General features: G+C 34.6%; 6 protein-coding genes across 13 annotated transcripts; 3 read left to right on the forward strand and 3 right to left on the reverse strand.

The window, feature by feature from the left end:
• Positions 1 to 2,041: 2,041 nt before the first annotated feature.
• On the forward strand, positions 2,042 to 4,472 carry AT3G15650 (alpha/beta-Hydrolases superfamily protein). 3 transcript variants are annotated; one of them, NM_112435.3, is made up of 9 exons: positions 2,042 to 2,529; positions 2,642 to 2,753; positions 3,074 to 3,110; positions 3,206 to 3,275; positions 3,364 to 3,468; positions 3,578 to 3,728; positions 3,811 to 3,893; positions 3,992 to 4,085; positions 4,173 to 4,472. In NM_112435.3, exons 1-9 carry the CDS (start codon positions 2,499 to 2,501, stop codon positions 4,255 to 4,257), a joined length of 768 nt encoding a protein of 255 aa, NP_188186.1. In that variant the 5' UTR covers positions 2,042 to 2,498; the 3' UTR covers positions 4,258 to 4,472. The 3 variants fall into 3 exon arrangements, with proteins under 3 accessions (NP_188186.1, NP_001325730.1, NP_001189903.1); NM_001338180.1 differs by having other exon boundaries at positions 2,307 to 2,559; positions 4,173 to 4,461; NM_001202974.1 differs by having other exon boundaries at positions 2,411 to 2,529; positions 3,017 to 3,110; positions 4,173 to 4,425.
• GRX4 (glutaredoxin 4) lies at positions 4,187 to 6,117 on the reverse strand. 2 transcript variants are annotated; one of them, NM_001035627.3, is made up of 7 exons: positions 6,020 to 6,117; positions 5,805 to 5,942; positions 5,387 to 5,527; positions 5,201 to 5,300; positions 5,022 to 5,088; positions 4,769 to 4,847; positions 4,187 to 4,677 (listed from the first exon to the last, which is right to left on the reverse strand). In NM_001035627.3, the coding sequence occupies exons 2-7, from the start codon at positions 5,874 to 5,876 to the stop codon at positions 4,627 to 4,629; spliced, it is 510 nt and encodes a 169-aa protein (NP_001030704.1). In that variant the 5' UTR covers positions 5,877 to 5,942; positions 6,020 to 6,117; the 3' UTR covers positions 4,187 to 4,626. The 2 variants fall into 2 exon arrangements, with proteins under 2 accessions (NP_001030704.1, NP_566522.1); NM_112436.3 differs by having other exon boundaries at positions 5,805 to 6,117.
• A 261-nt stretch (positions 6,118 to 6,378) lies between these two features.
• On the reverse strand, positions 6,379 to 7,481 carry AT3G15670 (Late embryogenesis abundant protein (LEA) family protein). The gene is made up of 2 exons (NM_112437.2): positions 7,341 to 7,481; positions 6,379 to 7,257 (listed from the first exon to the last, which is right to left on the reverse strand). The coding sequence occupies exons 1-2, from the start codon at positions 7,392 to 7,394 to the stop codon at positions 6,634 to 6,636; spliced, it is 678 nt and encodes a 225-aa protein (NP_188188.1). The 5' UTR covers positions 7,395 to 7,481; the 3' UTR covers positions 6,379 to 6,633.
• A 3,828-nt stretch (positions 7,482 to 11,309) lies between these two features.
• On the forward strand, positions 11,310 to 13,110 carry AT3G15680 (Ran BP2/NZF zinc finger-like superfamily protein). 2 transcript variants are annotated; one of them, NM_001338181.1, is made up of 4 exons: positions 11,310 to 11,788; positions 11,894 to 12,333; positions 12,451 to 12,586; positions 12,701 to 13,110. In NM_001338181.1, exons 2-3 carry the CDS (start codon positions 11,930 to 11,932, stop codon positions 12,539 to 12,541), a joined length of 495 nt encoding a protein of 164 aa, NP_001326186.1. In that variant the 5' UTR covers positions 11,310 to 11,788; positions 11,894 to 11,929; the 3' UTR covers positions 12,542 to 12,586; positions 12,701 to 13,110. The 2 variants fall into 2 exon arrangements, with proteins under 2 accessions (NP_001326186.1, NP_188189.1); NM_112438.4 differs by having other exon boundaries at positions 11,310 to 11,574.
• Positions 13,111 to 13,408: 298 nt separating this feature from the next.
• Positions 13,409 to 16,614, forward strand: AT3G15690 (Single hybrid motif superfamily protein). 3 transcript variants are annotated; one of them, NM_112439.4, is made up of 9 exons: positions 13,409 to 13,610; positions 14,259 to 14,450; positions 14,619 to 14,695; positions 14,896 to 14,955; positions 15,080 to 15,283; positions 15,399 to 15,461; positions 15,554 to 15,622; positions 15,724 to 15,769; positions 15,858 to 16,614. In NM_112439.4, exons 1-9 carry the CDS (start codon positions 13,601 to 13,603, stop codon positions 15,926 to 15,928), a joined length of 792 nt encoding a protein of 263 aa, NP_188190.1. In that variant the 5' UTR covers positions 13,409 to 13,600; the 3' UTR covers positions 15,929 to 16,614. The 3 variants fall into 3 exon arrangements, with proteins under 3 accessions (NP_188190.1, NP_001325963.1, NP_850591.1); NM_001338182.1 differs by having other exon boundaries at positions 13,434 to 13,610; positions 14,103 to 14,450; positions 15,724 to 15,773; positions 15,858 to 16,101; NM_180260.1 differs by having other exon boundaries at positions 13,434 to 13,610; positions 15,724 to 15,773; positions 15,858 to 16,101.
• Positions 16,615 to 17,136: 522 nt separating this feature from the next.
• On the reverse strand, positions 17,137 to 18,925 carry AT3G15700 (P-loop containing nucleoside triphosphate hydrolases superfamily protein). 2 transcript variants are annotated; one of them, NM_001338183.1, is made up of 4 exons: positions 18,095 to 18,925; positions 17,643 to 17,981; positions 17,492 to 17,535; positions 17,137 to 17,356 (listed from the first exon to the last, which is right to left on the reverse strand). In NM_001338183.1, the coding sequence occupies exons 1-3, from the start codon at positions 18,867 to 18,869 to the stop codon at positions 17,510 to 17,512; spliced, it is 1,140 nt and encodes a 379-aa protein (NP_001319561.1). In that variant the 5' UTR covers positions 18,870 to 18,925; the 3' UTR covers positions 17,137 to 17,356; positions 17,492 to 17,509. The 2 variants fall into 2 exon arrangements, with proteins under 2 accessions (NP_001319561.1, NP_188191.1); NM_112440.2 differs by lacking the exons at positions 17,137 to 17,356; positions 17,492 to 17,535 and having other exon boundaries at positions 17,551 to 17,981.
• Between the last annotated feature and the right edge of the window lie 646 nt (positions 18,926 to 19,571).

A 19,571-nucleotide genomic window follows, 5' to 3' on the forward strand; every position in this document is an offset into this window, starting at 1 on the left:
ATAAAGTGATAATGAAATGTATACCTATGAATATATCTCACACACTAAGAAAAACCTATGCAATCTATTTTTGTATACAGAATTACAGACGAAGTCACGAAGGCATCTCGTATCTTGTATTATGTAGAAAGAAAATACCCTTCTTTGGAAGTATTATATTCATCAATTCAACTTCTATATTAGAGTAAAATAATCATGTTGGTATTTTTTTTTTCTCGTGTCTAAATAGTTTAAAATTAATTGGCAGAGACACATTTCAGTGATCGCTAATAACCTTAACCAAATATAAAGAATGGCACGAATAGTACTTCTTTTCGATGTGCTCGCTAGCTCGAAAAAAATAGTACGAGAAAAATATATAACAAGGAAGACATTGTTTTAATCTGCAGACATGCTATTAGAATTCTTTACTATTTCCTCGGCAGAAAAGAAAATTTATTTATAAGTTTAAGAGTACATATTCTCTAATCGATGGGATTTATGCAAGTCATATTAAAGTTGCATAAACCTTTAATGGGTTAACCTTTTATTAAACAAACTTTTAATGGATTTTAATAGCCCTTCATCACACGAACGAACAAACGCTATATACTTTTTAATCCACAAATTAGCAAACTAACATTGTAGTGCTGAAAGCATCTATTGTCTTGTTTTGTGTCAATTAATAAGAAATAATTTATCAACCATTTTTTCTAATTTGGGTTGACTATTCACCACCAATTTTAATGAAATCGGTGGGTCACTAAAAGAGTTGACTAGCCAAAAGCTAAAACAAGTTATAAAAAAAAACGCAAAAGTTGTTGACCTTTGTTAAAAGTTTATGTAATCTGATGCCGTCATTACTCACTACTAAAAACTTGCAAGTAATGTCAACAATCAAATATATCATTTGCTTAGACTAAGCATTGTTAAACAGTTTTCACGGCGAATAATTTTTTTTATTTCTTATATATTTATAATTTTCTAACATACTATTGAATCTTCAGCTTCTAATATATTTAAAACTGTTGAAGTTTTAATAAGAAGCAAAAGAAAAATATCATTACTTCCCAAAAACAGAGAAATAATTTCGAAAAATTACATTTAAAATCATAAAATAACATTTCTGTAAAAGTAATCTATATAATCATAAATTACTCTAATATTGCCAATTAATATGAATTAGAAATCAAGTAGCCAACTTATTAGCAGTTGATATTTCTTCACGGATGATTAATAATTAATCATGTCGGAAGATTAGTAATCATTTCGTAAAATCTATGAAGATCTTTGTGGTATAATAGAAAAGGGGAGACAAAAGACAATCATTACGCATATACATGTAATGTAACCATGTTCGTTGTTCAGTGTTCACTTGATATTCGTCTCTTTATTTCTATAATTTGAACACAACAACTACATTAATGCAAAATAGTAGACTAGATGATCTGGTCAAATAATTTCATGCAAATTTACATCTTATCAGATGCTTTAAAACATACTCTAATAATCGCAGTACATTTTTTTAAAATCTATATACCATGAAGAAAATGAGAAATAGGTGAAATAAGTGGGCTTGATATCGTCAGCCAATTTTGCTGGACAAAAAGCAACAGTGGCAAACAAGAGAGGGCAGAGTAATGAAAGAAGCGTTGAAAGGAGATAGAGAAAAGATCAAAGTCTTTTTTGGTTTATTGCTGCATGCTCCACATGAAAATCCAGCTTGGTCACTTATGTTTCTTACGCATCATCATTACACTCAGTGCTCTCAGATTTCTCAAATCCAAGAACCCTAAAATAAAATATGTAATTCCTTTTCCTTTGTACATTGTGTAATGCAAATTTTTAAATCTTTTATTTTTTCTCGTAAAGTTTCAGACTTTTTAAGCTTTCTGGTTAATGGGTATCCATCAATCATCTCACTTTTGTTTTTCATATATATTTCATTAAACAAATGATTGAACAAGTAGATTTTTTCTTTCTTTTTCAATTTTGGATTATGCCCTCATGTTTCTTGTAATATATATACATACTTGTGTTATGCTATAATATATTCTTTTACGCGGTAGAGTTTTTATTTTCCTCCACTGCCACAAGGCATTGATTCTCTCTTTCTCTCTCTCTCCTCTGTGTAGTTTTGCCGCTAGCTCTGCTCTGGTTTTGATTTTGATTCCTTGTGTTCCCAAAAAGATTTATTTCTTTTGTTTTTATAACGAGAAAAAGAGAAGAAAATTGATTGTCTCTTTCCATGGATGCCTTCTCTTAGACTACGACTAGTATAGTTTTTTTTTTTGTGTAGCTGTTGTACACATTTAACATCCCATAGTGAATGATTCAGATTCACATTTCTTTTCTTTTATTCCTTCCTCTCACCATCACACCTCCAAATTTGCTCTATAAATACACATTTCCCCTCCCTTACCTTCTCTTATATTTTCCATTGGTATTTCAAACTTTTAACTACTATATCACAACAAAGTCTCTAAATTGTGGTGAAAAAAGATCATTGAACAACAACAATGAGCTATTCTCGTCAAAGCATGGGTTCTGGTTTGTTTCTCACTTACTTGTTTGGTTCATGTTAGTATTATCTTAAGTGTGTCACTTGTGTGCTTATGTGATTACTCTGCTTTATATATGTTTCTGGCAAAATCTTTTGTAGGTAGTAGAAGTACAAGGGGCTATGAGTTTGGAAGGACTTATGTTGTGAGGCCTAAAGGAAAGCACCAAGCTACTATTGTTTGGTTGCACGGTCTTGGAGACAATGGCTCCAGGTATTATAATACTATCTCACTTGCCTTGTTTTTATGAACAAAATCAAGTAATAAAGAAAGTTTTATGCTTTGAAAGCTTAAAGTCATACTTGTCAAAACAATGCCTAAATGACTTTAATAGATATCAAAACAAACTCTTCTTAGGACAAAACTTAACACTTTTCCTCTGTTAGTTGAACAGTTTCAAGTATAAATGTGTTATGAAAAGCTTTAACTTTTTGGTTTAATTGACTACTACAAATAAAATGAGCTTTAGAAAGTAGAATTTTGGCGTGTTCTTTGATAACAACTTCTCACTTTGGCTCTGTTTCTTTCTGCAGCTCGTCTCAGCTATTGGAAAGCCTACCTCTTCCAAACGTAAGGATCCATGGAAACAAACTTGGAAGTAATTTTTTGTATCACTAAATATTCTTAGTGAAGGTTCTGATAAAAGATATATGGTATTCTGTCAGATCAAATGGATTTGTCCAACTGCTCCTTCGCGTCCTGTTTCGCTTCTCGGTGGATTTCCTTGCACTGCCTGTAAGATCATTCAGTTAGCTTCTCTAGACTTCATCAAAACATTATTTTAAGCGTTTGCCAATAAAACCAATTTCTTTGCTCCTCTCAGGGTTTGACGTGGGAGAAATTTCTGAGGATCTTCATGATGATATAGAAGGCTTAGATGCTTCAGCTGCACATATTGCTAACCTATTATCTGCTGAGCCAACAGATGGTAAGCCAACCATGAGTTATATATATCTTCATTCCTTTGTCACAGGTCTTGATATAATATATCATAATCTCTAGCTTAACTTGAAAATGTTATTTGTGGTTTGTGTCAGTCAAAGTTGGGATAGGAGGTTTCAGTATGGGTGCAGCAATAGCTCTCTACTCCACGACGTGCTACGCTCTTGGACGTTATGGAACCGGACATGCTTATACTATAAACCTACGAGCTACTGTAGGACTTAGCGGTTGGCTTCCTGGTTGGAGGTATAAATATATGTCTTCAACCCTTTCTTGTCACTTGTTAACACAGAGACTTAACATTGAAAGCTTAAACATAACAATGCAGGAGCTTAAGGAGCAAAATAGAAAGTTCGAATGAGGTTGCAAGGCGCGCTGCATCGATACCGATCTTACTTGCACATGGAACTTGTATGTTTACATATATCATTATATGATTTACTGTTTCAAGATAAAATCACCGAAGAGAATCTAGAATTTTATTCACTTTATGTGTTTTTTGGTTGCAGCGGACGATGTAGTTCCTTATAGATTTGGAGAAAAATCTGCTCATTCACTTGCCATGGCTGGATTCCGACAAACTATGTTCAAACCATATGAAGGGTAACTGTTCAACCTATATCCCAAAGTTATCATTATCAATCTAGTTGTTTTAGTCTGAGATTGTGAGGTTTTAATGTGATTGTGTAGGCTTGGTCACTATACGGTTCCTAAAGAAATGGATGAGGTGGTTCACTGGCTCGTCTCAAGGCTTGGTCTCGAGGGTTCGCGTTAAACTTTACAAGCATCTTCTCAGCATCTCTATAGCTATTATACGATGGTGTAGAATATTTATATTATATATATAAGGGGTGGGGGGTTTCTTGGGGTATACGGTGTTCTCTCATGTTTCTACTGTTTTGTGATTTATTCATGCTTTTCTACTGTTCGATTCTTGATTATGAATAATAAAATAAATAAATAAGGCTCGTTGGGCTTCTTTGATTTTGCTATCTTAGTTTACCAAAGTTTTTATTCATACGAAATCCAAAGATTTTTGAGTTTCTGAGACATTATTTTACCGTACATGAAAAGACATTCTTATGAAAAGAAAGAACAAAAACATAATAACTTCCACTCGTCAGCATAACTTCCAAACTTTGGATCAATCTTGGTTTCCGGAGACGTCTTTAAGCTTCTGCTCCAATTCACCTTCCTAGAATAGTAAAAGAGACTTGTGATTAAACAAACACAATGGAAACGGGGGAAAAAAAAGTCAAACAGGGTCTGCTTTAAGTGGAACTAACCTTGTGCATGTTAAGGATGATGTCTGAGCCGCCAATGAACTCTCCCTTAATGAAGATCTGTGGAAACGTAGGCCAGTGGCTGCAAAGAAATAAAGACTTGAAAATCAAAGGGAGGTCTAGATCATATAGGTCAAAGATTAAGGAATGAACGGTAACGAACTTCAATAACAAAGCCAAACTTTATGAAAAAACTTTGAGAATGAGATTATACAACTCTCTGTATGAAACTTTCATTAAGTGTCCACATACTCACCTGAAGGATTTCACAGCGTTTTTCAACTCTTGGTCTTCTAGAATGTTTCTAGAACTGATAGGAACATCTAAAGAAGGATATCACAAGATAGTAGATCAGAACACAGAGCCTAACGCCAATAGTAAAGAAAATTCACAGAAGGCTTCTTCAGTTTCAATCAACATTTCAACAAAACTTACTATATTGCTGCAAAACTCTGACGGCTAGTGAGCTAAACCCACACTGAGGAGATTCAGGGACACCTTTCATGTAGATCATAACAGGATTATCCTTCACATCCTACACAACCACCAAAGCTAAAACAGCATTAGCAAACACCTAACAAAGAAACATTCAACTTCAAATCTAGAGAAGCTGGAGTGTACATTCTCAACGATATCTTTAAGTGAGTCCGTAGAATCGGGAGGGACTTTTTGTGTAGGCTTGAAATCATCATGTGTATCTGAATCACTTGGCACTGTTGAGGAAAATCTCATCATCCCATTTTGGTAGACTGATGCAGACGTCTGCAAACAAAAACCACATCATTCTTCTCCATGTTAAATTCAACTATCAAATGATCATCAATACCATCTTCTATTGGAAACAAATTCATTTTCACATAATTCAAAACCATACGCTCACGTAACTATCTAATCCGGTTCAACTAACAAAAGAATCAGAACCTCAAATGTTATATAAAGGAGCAATTTTTAAGTGATTCAAGATGGGAAAAGAGAAAACTTTATTGAGCAAACATTAGATACATCAAAATTGAGTAAAAGGGTTATGAGAGAATCTAACCAATCTGCTAGAACGAACAGCTTTGAGATTAGCGATTCCTTTTATAAGTCTGCTCGATAAAGAAGCCGCCATCTCTAAATCACGCAGATTTCTTCAAAGTGTTCCGCGGTTTTGTTTAATCGAAATCTGTCTAGAAAACTATCAAGAACAGGAATGAGAAAAAAAGATTAGAGAGGGTAGCTACGAGGAAGAAGGACGGAGCTAGAGATCTTTACAATGTCGCGACCGCTTCTCTTCATCTCCAGTGACCGACCCAGAGAACGACGTCGTGTCATTACTCATAACCCTAAGATGTTATACGATGTCGTTTCGGATGGTCACCAAAGTATACGTCCGTTGACGTCTTGATAAATTTATTTGGTTTGCTCGGTTTAGATAAATTACTATTCAATTTTTTTGGTTTACTTCTCTCATTTTAGTAGATCTATGAAATTGAACGATTCGTAAAACGTAAAAGCAGACACAAATGTTTTATTGAAATTTTTGATAAAAGAAATTGAAAGATTAGTAAAACCCGTTTGGATTAGCAGCTATATCTGTATAATGCTAATGCTTGATGACCAACATACGAAGTGGACCATGATGTGTATTAATAACTGTTTATTGTAACAAAAATAGAAATTTGAGAACACATAAGTTGTAACAGGATCAAATCTAAACTTATTGGCTGGAAATTAGAAGTCTCCAGGATCACCGTCACAACAAGAAACACAGCTGAACCACAACCATAAAGAAAGACACAACGGAAATTACAAAAACACAAACACAAAACTCAAAAGACCAACTAACACAAAGATACTTTCATATCGTTCTCAATTTTGTTTTCTCATCACTTCCTCTGATAAGTCTGATGAGTCGGATCAGTGGTTCGAGTAGTTGCAGTAGTGGTAGTAGTACTTCCTGGATAATGCTCTTTGTCTTCTTCCTCAGTAGCCATCCCAAAAGTATGCTTCACTGCATCAGCTGCACCCATTGCCATTTGCTTAACATGCTCACCAGTCTGGCTCAAGAATCCACCCGTCTTGTCTCTACCGGCTTCAGCCGTCTCCTTTGTGTACTGTGCCGCACCTTGAGCCGTCTCCTTTGTATACTGAGCAGCGTCTTGAGCCTTGTTCTTTATGGCTTCGCCTGTCTCCGATAAGTAGCTCCCGGCCTTGTCCTTGGCCTCGCGAGCTTTGTCGCCAGCTTGAGATGTCTTTTCTTTTGCTGCTTGCGTCGTCTCATGGGCCTTTTGCTGTGCCGTTTGGGCAGTTTGAGATGTCTTCTCTTTTGCTGACTGGGCCGTTTCATGGGCCTTCTGCTGAGCCGCTTGGGCAGTTTGAGATGTCTTATCTTTAGCTGACTGGGCTGTCTCATGGGCCTTCTGTTGGGCTGTTTGGGCCGTTTGAGAAGTCTTGTCCCGGCCCTCCTCAGCCTTGTCCCTCATCGTTCCCATAGCTTGTCCAGTCTTCTCCTGGTATTACACAGACAAATCATCTTAGAGCTTATATAATGTGGTTTTACGTATACACATACACAAAAATATATTCTTATTACCTGGGCCTTGCCTCTGGTCTCACCAGCTTTGTAGCTCTGTTGGTTGGATGCCATTTCTTTCTTCAAATGTGTATCAAACGAAACTAGATAAGTTTTAAAAGCTTTTTTCGTAAAAGTATTTGTTGTTGTAGTAGAAACTGTGATTTGTCTCCCCAAACCATCGGGACATTTGTAGTGTGTCTTGGTCGGCGGAGAAGAAGACACGTATTAGCACATTGAAACGTGTATAGCTGCGTGGTGTGTTGAGGTTAAAAGAAAATTAAAAAAATAGGAGTTTAGGGGTGTTGTGCTTTACGTTGCAAGCGTTAGTATGCGGTTTCTCGGTCTTGTCCGTGTTGTCCTCTGAGGTTGCGACACCTCATGGTTAAGAGGAAGATGCTTGCTACGTGGCAACACCATAAGTATCGTCGTCGCATGTTATGAGATTGCTAATTTTCATTTTTTTATTGTATCATGGAAATCGGCCGTCGGTCGGTACATGTTCCGTGACGTATTAACTATCAACTAACATTTAGATTATCACGATTAAAATACTCTTTAAATTATTATCTTCACTTACAAGAGCCAAACTTGATCTCATATAAACCAAGCAACTTCGAGGTTATTAGCTTTAACTACTCACCTTCACATAAATAGTGTGACAATTAGCCAAGGAAATTTGCCTTGTGTGAATCATATGCAAATATTTAGATGATGTAATTAGTATTGTATAAATACTACTAATTAACATTTAACTATAGTCTATAGACACACTGAGACAACTATCACTGCTACACAAGTGTGACAAATTTAGATGTAACCAATATACATATACGATGTCAGACAAAAAAAGGGGATGAGTACTAAAAAGTGTATTTATCAAACACAAATGAACCCACTACCAAGCCTCGAGCAAATTTTAGTGGCCTCCTTGATCAATGGATCCACTTAAAAAGAATTACATTGATATTTCAAAATTTTCACCAATTGATATATTCTCTACTTTCACTTTGATTACTTGAAAACATTGATCCAAAACGTGTTATGGATTAAAACATATATAAGAACAAATGAACAATATGGCACTCTTTTGGAACAAACGCCATCGCAAAACCACCGAGTCATCCCAATTATAAGTTTGACGGTAATAATTAATCGTTGGTGGCCATCTATTTGTAAGAAAATTGTTTTTGTTTTTTCCTTTTTCAAATTGTATTGAACGAAACCTTTTACTATGTTTAAAAACATTTTTGAGCGTTTGAGACCGTAATAAAGGTTTTGTTATTTGTTATGCTTGCAGTTAAAAAAGCTAATTACTTAATCTTGTAAAATAATAAACATAAAAGTAAAATGAAACTATGAAAGAGGTGATGCATGGATGGGAGTCCCAAAGAGAATCGAATCAGCTCAGTTCCTTTTTTTTTGTTTGCCCACTTTACTCTTCTCCAAGAGAATGGACTCCAGATATTAGCAGTTTCCCTCTCTTTTTTATTTTGTTAATTATAATAGAAAATTTTAGTATATTTCGAAGATTGCCCATTTTTGTGCTTTGTTCTAGTTAATTTTAAAAATTTTATGGGAATAAACAGCGAGAGAAATAAAGGAAAATTAAAGTGAGAAATAAAGGAAAAGATGGTCAAAACGAAAACATCGAAGAATTATTCCGTCACCATCACCCAAATTTATCTTTATTGAAACTCTCTATTTTGCCTCATCCCTTTTGATTTTCCCTTTATCTTTTCTTTTCCCCTCTTTTTATGTTTTTTTGACCCATAATTATACTAGATTTTATTTTGTTCACTATCATATTTGTATGGTTCTCTCATATCTATTATTTATCCCATCGACGCATTTGTAATCATTTTGTTGGTTATACCCTTTTAAACTTAAATTATATGAACATCTTCTTTACAAAACTTGGGAATGATTTTTTTTCCCGGTATTATTAATGTATTGATATTAAAACTGATATCAACAATATATTATGAGAGGTCATATGTTAGCTCAATTTTGTTCATAAACATCTATTTTACTAATAACATGAACCAAAAATTTGTAAATGTAATCAATGAAAACAAAGAATGATAACGATAAAACGAAATTATATGATACATATTATAGAGAAATTTATGTTCTAACAAACTAAATATATTATCTTTATGCATATTTGACTGCAACCTATTTTTTAAAAATTATATACTTGAATAAAATTGGGAACCCATGTATCACTCTATAGTAAATGAAAAAGTCAGAACACAGTTTAAAAAATGTTAAAATACAATAAGATTTTGTTTTTACCACTTTCAACATATAAATCGACGTAAGAGCTTCAATTATATTCGTTATTAATCCACTTTCAATATTATATATTCAGAGTAGAACAAAGAAATAGGGCAAGCTAGAAGCATCGTTTAAATATGACAAATCCTAACACACCATGTTAAACTTATCAATATCCATCTTATTGATCATTCTTTAGTTTTAAAGGTTACAAAATTTTGTTACGTTGCCGCTAAGCAAAGGAGAATTTGTATTATATTTTTTGTAAAAAGAAAAGAAGAACAAAAGATAGTGAATATTCAAAATTCAAAAGTAGTATAAATTTTTATTCGTGTCTCGGATGTCGATTCCTTTGCCTCCTTAAAGTATAAATGAAAGAGACTTACCATAATATAATTATGAGATTAAGCTGCCTTTTCCTATATCAACCAAAAGCTTATACCACGTAGAAGATACCGAATCGATTCTCTATTCAAAGATATATCATCTTTATAGTTGTATATGTACACCTTTATCTAATTTCATTTAGAAATTTTGTTTACATTTTTTGTGTCCTAAGCGATCGATTTCCTAGCTAGGGTTTATTAATGCCTATTATTATTCACTCACAAAACGGTCTATACGTTAAGAAATATATGTATGTGTATGTATATTTAGGTGTGAAAATTTGAATTATCAGGCTTATAATGTTATATATATAACAACTTATCACAATGTAAAGTACTTTGTAATATTACCTTTACATTTAAAATAAGATCTAGAAACGAATATATAACGTCATAGATTAAATCTTGTAATTTCAGAATTAGTTGTAAAATAAAAGTATCTCTTCTTTTTCAACTTATTATATATAATACACATCAATATATTGATTTTTCGTTGTGATGAATCTCGTTACTTCTGTTAACATTAATGTGTTAATTTGTTTGTGATAGGTAAGCAAGGTCGCCTAGCCTAGCTATAGCCACTAGCTACTTGAATTAAATACGATCGTTCATTGGTAACTGAATGATGAGCTTCCTTGGTGTTGAAGCGTATAATAATCAACTAATAAAATATAGTTATGAATTACATTAGAGATAGAGGGTCGAAAAAGGTACGAGTCAAAGGACTTTTGTGTAGAGCTAGAGGTTAACAAGATCTCTTTCTTTTAGTTGTATGTGGGCTCCTAAGTTGTTTTGTTAGCTTCTTATTATGACTCTTAATTTGCTTAACATTACACTATGCTTTGACCCAAAATTCTAACCAAAGTACTTTAAATTTACAACTGTTATACAAAAACAAAGAAGTGATCAAGAAGATAAAAAGAACGACTGGTGACAAAAAACAAAACATGTCGAGTAAAAATCAAGTTGTGGCATCAACTGTTGAGTCTATCTTTGACTATATATAATTTTGCATAAAGGAAGATTAATTTGAAAAACCTATCAAAACATCCGTGTTTCAACAACATGCATTACGCATGTTTCATTCATGTGGTAAATTTTATATCCATATCTAGTATAACATATTTCTAATTTTAAATTTTTTTAATTCTTGAATATGAAGTAGTAGTCCATGTATTTGTGAGTAAGAGTAACATCATAATACAACAAAAGCTATGGCCAAAGTAATTATCTATGTTATAAATTAAATTAAACAAATATATATATATATCATAATACAAGAAGTACTCTAAGCTATGGCCAAAAATATTATAGGCTTGGGAATCTCAGCCGGAATTTTCACTTAGTTTATTTTAAATATTCTCGTTTTTTTTGTTGCTCTTCTTTTGCGAAAGTTTACAATATTGTGGTGAAGAAAACGAAAAAGTAATTATTATTATTTTTTTTCTTTATTTTTTTTCAAACGAGCCACCAGTTGTTCTTGTGTGTTCTATTTAAGCCCATCCTCTTCGCATCACTCTTTCAAAGCCTCGTGTCTTGATTTCTTTCACCAAACTCATATAATCACATATCTCTCCAAGTTCATCAAGGTCAGTCTCTAATTTATATTATTTTGTAACTATTTGATTATTTTAGGTATATTTTCAGAAATATATAGCCACAAGAAATTGACAAATAATTAATACAAGTAAGAAAAAATTGATCTTCAAAACTAGACTAAGTGCATATATCCAGTACTATACATATTTAAATTTGTTAACCACACACATCGTGTTTTTGTCCAAAGTTTTAACGTAAACAATAGTAAGATTTTTTGTTTTTCTTAGAAATATTTCTATTAATTTCTGTTAATCTTTTTAATGGAAATATCTAATAGAAAGATTCAAATTTCTATGCATGATGTTACAGAAAATAATATAAACACACACATACAAGAACTGAAGAATGAGCAGACCCGGAGATTGGAACTGCAGGTCATGCAGCCATCTCAACTTCCAGCGCCGTGACTCTTGCCAGCGATGCGGTGACTCTCGTTCCGGCCCCGGTGGAGTTGGTGGCTTAGACTTTGGTAATTTCGGTGGCAGAGCCATGTCTGCTTTCGGATTCACCACCGGCTCCGACGTTCGTCCCGGTGATTGGTACTGCACCGTGGGAAACTGCGGGACACACAACTTCGCCAGTCGCTCCACCTGCTTCAAATGCGGCACTTTCAAGGACGAGACCGGCGCTGGAGGCGGAGGTGGTGGCATCGGCGGTCCGGCCATGTTTGACGCCGACATTATGCGGTCTAGAGTCCCCGGTAACGGTGGTCGCTCTAGCTGGAAATCCGGCGACTGGATTTGCACTAGGTACCAAAATGAATATACTTGGTTGATATAACTCGATTTATGACTATAATATATAGTTTTTATACGTACCTATCTAAAATTTTGATTGATAAAGATTATAATTGAACTTGAAAACAGGATTGGTTGCAATGAGCATAACTTTGCAAGCAGAATGGAATGCTTCAGGTGCAATGCACCAAGGGACTTCAGCAACAGAACCTCTTTCTAAGTTATACAAACTGCTTTTGAAGTAGCCTTGTCTCCAATTTCTTAGGTAATTCAACTTTCAAATATTTATATATATTTCGTTACACAAATACTATTTCTGCCTATGATTAAAAATCTTTATATAATTATACTGATATGTTTGAATATGCTTGATTTTTAGGCACCGTTTCGATCAATGGAAAGGAGAAGCAGGAGCAAAAGAGAGAATTAAAAGATGATAATTTTGTTAGATGTTGCAATGAGAGCCAATATTGTAACTTTAGCTGTCGTGCTTTTGGATGTATTATCCATTTTTATTAAGATTTCTTTTCATTTTCTCCTTAATTCGTAATTTTTCTTTTGCAGTTTCTTTTTAAGAGTTTTATTATTCTAATCATTGTACGCTGCATGTCTTTCTTAAAAGAAGATTCTCTTCTCAATTTCATCGCTTTATACATGAGTTGCTACTTTCTTTTTGTTTTTGTTTCTTTGTTGTCCAGCCTTTTCACCGTATATTCTTATAGCTAGACTGTAATATACTTACTATCACTTTTTAGTAGACATAATTCTATCAACCTAGTGACCAGTGACTGCAATAATAATCAAATTTTTTACAAACACACCCCCAAAATTGTCTAACTTCCAAACTATCTGAATTTTAAAATGCTTAGGAGATAATAATATGGAGATTCTTAATCAACCTAAGAAATAAAAAATAATATTTGATGTTCTTGTCTGTATTTCCAAATGAATATGATCAATAATGCAAAAACAATTCTCTTTTAAAGAAAAATTGGAGCTGAGAGTAAGGGCCAATAATGGGCTTATATGGGCTATAAAGGCCCAAATGAAACAAAAGTTGAAGTTTCGTGCTTCGCTGTACAAAGACACCACTCTGGTTGTATCGAACGAGCGAAACCCAACCAACGACGAGCGTTCACCTCAAATATTTTGATTTGATCAAATCATCTCCACACTCGCCAAATCGTTGTGTCCTCGTTCATATCGTTATCGTATCAGCTCAAAAATCTCAATCTCTCTTCCTTACATTCTTCTGTTTCTCGAATCCTTGTCTCCCTCCATGGCTTCCTGTAAGTTTCTCTACCTGTCTCTTGTTGTCTTGCTTGTTCCAGTTTTCTTGGGATCGTACACTAAATTGGGTTTGTGTTTCCTCATTCAAATTTGAATGCTTTCGTAGTTTTCTGCTCTCATAGAATCATATTCATCGAAAGGTTGTAACTTTGGGGATTCTGTTTATTGAGTGATAGGAAAACTCAGAAAGGGACTTAACTTTGAACAATTAGGTTGATTTTGGTATAAATTAGAGATCTAAAGTTGAAGAATTTGTCTTCAGTATCTGTTTCAATGGAGATGAGATTCAAGTTACTTCATTTGATATTGAATTGCCAAGCTAATCTAATTGATGAGTTTGGCAGTGATAAGTTAATTTCATAATTTGTATCTCTTAATATGAATTACTCGACAACATTACTTAATCTTTCACTGTTGAGTATACGTGGAGATCGGTTAACGTGAGTTTATTCTAAGACATTATATTTTGAATTACTTAAAACTTTCTGGAGCTATCTTGGATTGAGTGTATAAGATTTGCTTATGCTCAATTTTAAAAAGTGAGGGATCATATTGAAGATAAGTGCTTATTTAGTCTTTCTTTTTGACTCTGTCTTGTTTTGGCTGATTTCCCATATTGAGACCTTGGCGTATGACGTATGTTACAGGTAGCCTAGGAGTTCCTAAAATTAAAATCTCGGCAGTAGACCTTAGTAGAGTAAGATCTGGAAGCTTACTGATACCATACAATCAAAGATCATTGCTTCGACAAAGGCCAGTGAAGTACTTGAGTCTGAAGACAACATTTGGATCTGTGAAAGCTGTCCAAGTGTCTACTGTCCCAACTGCAGAAACATCAGGTACACTTATCTCTATATGTTTTCTTAACTTGAATATGCTCATTTTTACCGATTTTACTATCGATATGTTTTGCACATCGAGTGTGTTCACATGTGGGCTGATGTGTTCCTAGAAAGTCTCTTTTAGTTTTCCTTTAATGCTTTCTGATTTATTCTTGTTATCAACAGCTACTATAGAAGTAAAAGATTCTAAAGAGATCAAGTCATCTCGATTAAACGCTCAGCTTGTTCCCAAGCCTTCTGAGGTGGGTTTTGATTTTCCATTTAATGTTAGAATGTCAATTTAAGAACTCTGGTTCTTCTCCCTTATTGTCAAATGGAAGAGAAGAAATGTGTTGTCTTGAGGATTAAGTGGAGAATTCACTTGTTGCCTGCACAATAAAACCATTTGAGTCTGTTTTTTTAATTGGATGCATTCAATATGATTTCTTTTTCGATCTTTTAGGTGGAAGCCCTTGTAACTGAAATATGCGATTCTTCATCAATTGCAGAGTTTGAACTGAAAGTAAGGCTCTACTCAATTGAATTGTTGTCATGTTATTGCTCTTTTGCAGAGTCATCTCAGCTAAGTTTTTGAATAGGATTCTTATCTAATAATTTCGGCCTCTTTCATTTGCACATTCTAATAGCTGGGGGGTTTCCGACTATATGTAGCAAGGAACATAGCTGACAATAGTAGTCTACAACCTCCGCCAACTCCTGCTGTGACTGCTTCAAATGCAACTACCGAGAGTCCTGAGTCGAATGGATCAGCTTCCTCTACTTCACTGGCTATCTCAAAACCAGCATCGTCAGCCGCTGATCAGGGTTTGATGATTCTCCAATCTCCAAAAGTAAGAGACCACACAACTCAAAGGCAAAATGTCATATACTCTGTTGGAAAATGCTATATTTTATAGTTTCAATCAGAAAGTTGATCCCAATCTAAATGGTGTGTAATATGTGCAGGTAGGGTTCTTCAGGAGATCCAAAACCATAAAGGGTAAACGCCTGCCTTCGTCTTGTAAAGAGGTATAACCAATCTTCTTGAACAGAAGAGAGTGTTTGATTTCATGGGGGAAACCACTGACTAATCTCTTATTTGCTCTTGTTTAATCTGACAGAAAGACCAAGTGAAAGAAGGTCAAATTCTGTGCTACATTGAACAACTCGGTGGCCAATTTCCAATCGAGGTTAGATAATATTCCATTTTAATTCCTGATTTAGTAATTACTATCACTTGCTTCAACCAACTCAGTTAAATTGCTTCTCTGTTTATCGATCAATCTTCTAGTCTGATGTTACCGGCGAGGTAGTCAAGATACTCCGAGAAGATGGAGGCAAGTCTCTCGTCTTCTTTAACCTTTCTTCGTTTTTCTTAAAACCTCGGTGTAATGATTTTTCTTATCGTTTTCTCATTCGGAACAGAGCCTGTAGGATACAATGATGCTCTCATCTCCATCCTTCCATCCTTCCCTGGGATCAAGAAGCTTCAGTAAAACCAAATTCGAGCTGGTTTTGAGTTATGACACTGTGCCTTGTGTATGCTTTTAGATAAAGAAACTTCATTCATATTTGTATTTGTCTTTTGCTTGTATGAAAGTTCTTCTTTAAGACTCTTTTATTCTGTATGCTTTTTCTTATATATAAAAACATTATGGTATTTTTTTTTAATCGTACATAGATGATTTATACACATACAATCCCAAGATTTTAACGATAGGTGATTCTAACAGTTAAAGATTTGGACATTGCTGTTATTTGACAGTTGATTATTCCTAACGTTGGAGAAGAAGCTGCTTTCGGAATCTTTGTATAAATGCCTCTGCTCTTTCGTTGATGTCACGTTCCTTCACCACTGGCTTCCTCGCCGGAAATTTCTCCACCGTCGCCGCTGCTCTCTTAGGCTGTTCTACGGCCCTCCTTGGCTCATAGGTTGATGATCTGTAACCAGAAAATATGAGATGAGAGAAACGTTGATTCATTTGGTGGTTCTTTATCAGTAATGCTTAGTTCTTGCTGTCTTCTTTTAGTACTCAAATGATCATTTGTGTGAACATATATATAGATAAAAACATGCGTATATTATTTGTAATGTAGTATCATGTATGGTTAAAGATGTGGCTCTAGATACATTGAACTTTTGATAGAATAAGCTTTTTTGGATTAAGATAAACATTAGTTTATAGTGCTAAATCATTAGATACGCATATGTTTGTGTATTTCTTTTTGAAAATTCCTACTATTGCATCTTGATTTTTTTTTGTTAAAAAACTTGCAAAGAATTTTCAGGTTTTTATTTTCCTCATTTTCCTGAAGATTATCCTACTTTCGACTATTAAACATTCCGATAATATATTCTGACTACATATTTATTCATATAATATTTTCTTTCACGAATTAGTGCATATTATAAGATATATTAGTATATAGTGAAATCTGAGTCGATGATTTGAAGTTTCGAGAAAATACAAAAGACAGATAAAGTATGTGCCGTGATGAAGACAAGACAACCATAATATTAATCATAGGAAGGAATACAATTATTGAAGTATGGCCTAAATTTGTGCCTAACTCTCACTTTAATTGGCTAAGCAAATCATCCTTCAGGAGATTTTGTTTTTATCCTTAGATATTTGAGATCAATAATTACGGAAAAAGGATATTAATCCATGCGCCGCATAATTTAAAGAGATGACATCATCTATATTTAACGAGAATCAAACTTTCTTTTAGTTAAAAATGAAATACAAAACCAATAAGTAACCATCAAAACATCGCAAGCTTCACCAAATTCTTCAAACTCTAACCCGTGGCGTAAATAATACAATAACTCTCAAATAGAATACACAAATAGACTAAATGATTAATCTCCCTAATCAAAATCTACGCAACTATCTTTAAGCTCTCCATGCACAACACGGTTCCTACAAGGAAAAAAAGAAATGACAAACGAGTTTGTAAGAAAAATATATACAAATTTGTCTGATGAACAATTAATGGACTAGGTATAATCTGAATATCAGAAAAGCTAGTAATTTTAAAACATGCCAAAGTATTACCTCGATCGAGTGTACATATTAGTTCCTGTCTAGTAACTTGAGAACTGTTACACAATTAAATAAAACCTTAGTAATAATATATATGAAATGAAGCCTGTGTAGTAATAAACTAATAATATATCTATATATTAAAAAGTTTATAGAATTGGACCTGAGAAATTAGGAGGAGAGGTACTCAAGATGTACAAAGCGTCACGCCATTCCTGAGGTGTTTTCTTAGAGGCCATGGCTCGGCCAATTGTGACCAGAGCCAGCGGGAGGCCATCACACTTGGCTGCAACCTCTTGAGCAACTTTGGTTATGTCCGGGTGGCTCTTCACTATCTCTTCTCCAGCATTCATCTTAAACAAGTCCCAAGCTCTCTCCCATGGCAGCTTCTCCATTTTGATCTTAGTTTGTGCTCCCATTTCTTGACAAACCTCGTCCGAACAGGTTGTGAACACGATCTTAGACCTGTTCAGTCCATCCGGAGGCGGCACACCAGCTTTCACTATTATCAAAATTCAAATCCCTAAGAATTAGGACCAAGGGTAACACAAGAAGACTTGAGTCGCAAGTCATATATAACGCAGGATTCTTGAATCACAAGTAATTATTTGTTACCTAGATCGACTTTCTCCCAAACGTCATCGAGGAATAAAGCGAATCGTCTCTTGCTAAGTATCTCGAAGATCTTACCGGCTTTCTCTTCCTCTGTCTTGCTCATCCACGACCTATCAAGAAACCCTATCTTCTCTCGGATCGTGTCCTGAATCTTTTCAAGATTCACATTCTTGGACACAAACACCCAAATCACAAAGTCAAACCCATTTAACTTGTGCTGAAGCAACCTGTTGTTTACCTGAGTCAACACCGTCGTCTTCCCAACACCTTCCACGCCGTACAACCCAATAATCCCGGTGTTATCCACCGTCATACACCTCCACACTAGCCCGGAAACCGCCTCCAACCCAACCGTCTGATCATCTCTATCAACATTCGAAATCATCATCGATCCACTACCAATGCCACTATTCTCAACCACCACATCGAATGTTCCTCTGCTCTTTATCTCCTGAACCTCTTTCAGCTTCTTGCAAAGCTTCTTGTCCAGCTTGTGAAAACTCATCATGCTCGATCCATTAGAAGAAGAGGAAGACATCAACGTTATCAACATTTCTTCTGCTTCTTTGATCGCTACATCGGCTTGTCTAAGCCAGACTTGGACTTTCTCGAGCCGCTTCAGCTTCTGTTGGTCTTCATACATTTTGACCCTTTTCATCACAATGTTGCGTAAATCTTTGAGCTCCTCTGTAGCGGTTTTCAGCTTCTTCACGTTATCGTTCTCTTTTCCGACGTAGATGCATCGTGTCACCATACTCTTGAAATCTTTCCCCATCCTTACAAAGTTACTTAGTTACAATCTAATTTTCTTTAATTCAAAGAAGTAATCACTCAATGAACATATAAGTTATAACCATATAAGTATATAGAAGATCGTGTTAGCCATGGCTTGTACTGACCCGCACGTTGTGTTTTCTTTATTTATTCAAGTGTTAGTCGTTGGAGGACCTCAAGATTTATTTATCCTATTTTATTCGATCGTGTGATTAATATTTAGATGAATTGACCAGCTACTTTGACAATAATATGCATTAGTATACTGATTTCTCTTTATTAAACCAAAATAATTCGTTGATTGTCTCGTGTTATGGTTATCATGTCATAGACATACAATGATGCATACAAATTTAATGGGGAAATGCAAAATATGAGAATCTTGTTTTATAATCTAGTATATGGCTCTAGCTAGTAGAGTTTTTCAACTTTTTTCCTCAAGATAACGATCATTGGTCTGAATGTCACAAACTAACCAGTGTACATGTAGTCTTGAAAATTAGAGTATCATACTATGCAATCTCATGATCAACTTCCAGTTAACAACAACCAACATTGTCTGATGGAGATGGGAGGTTTTACATTGGTTTATACAAAGTTGTGTTTTCTAAGCCTCATTTGCTAAACCATGAAGATGTCACAAGAATGCATGGAAATACAAAAGCTGCCTTGATAGAATGGTATAAATGGATGTATAAAACTC

This window comes from Arabidopsis thaliana, chromosome 3 (assembly GCF_000001735.4).
Source record: "Arabidopsis thaliana chromosome 3, partial sequence".
Taxonomy (NCBI): domain Eukaryota; kingdom Viridiplantae; phylum Streptophyta; class Magnoliopsida; order Brassicales; family Brassicaceae; genus Arabidopsis; species Arabidopsis thaliana.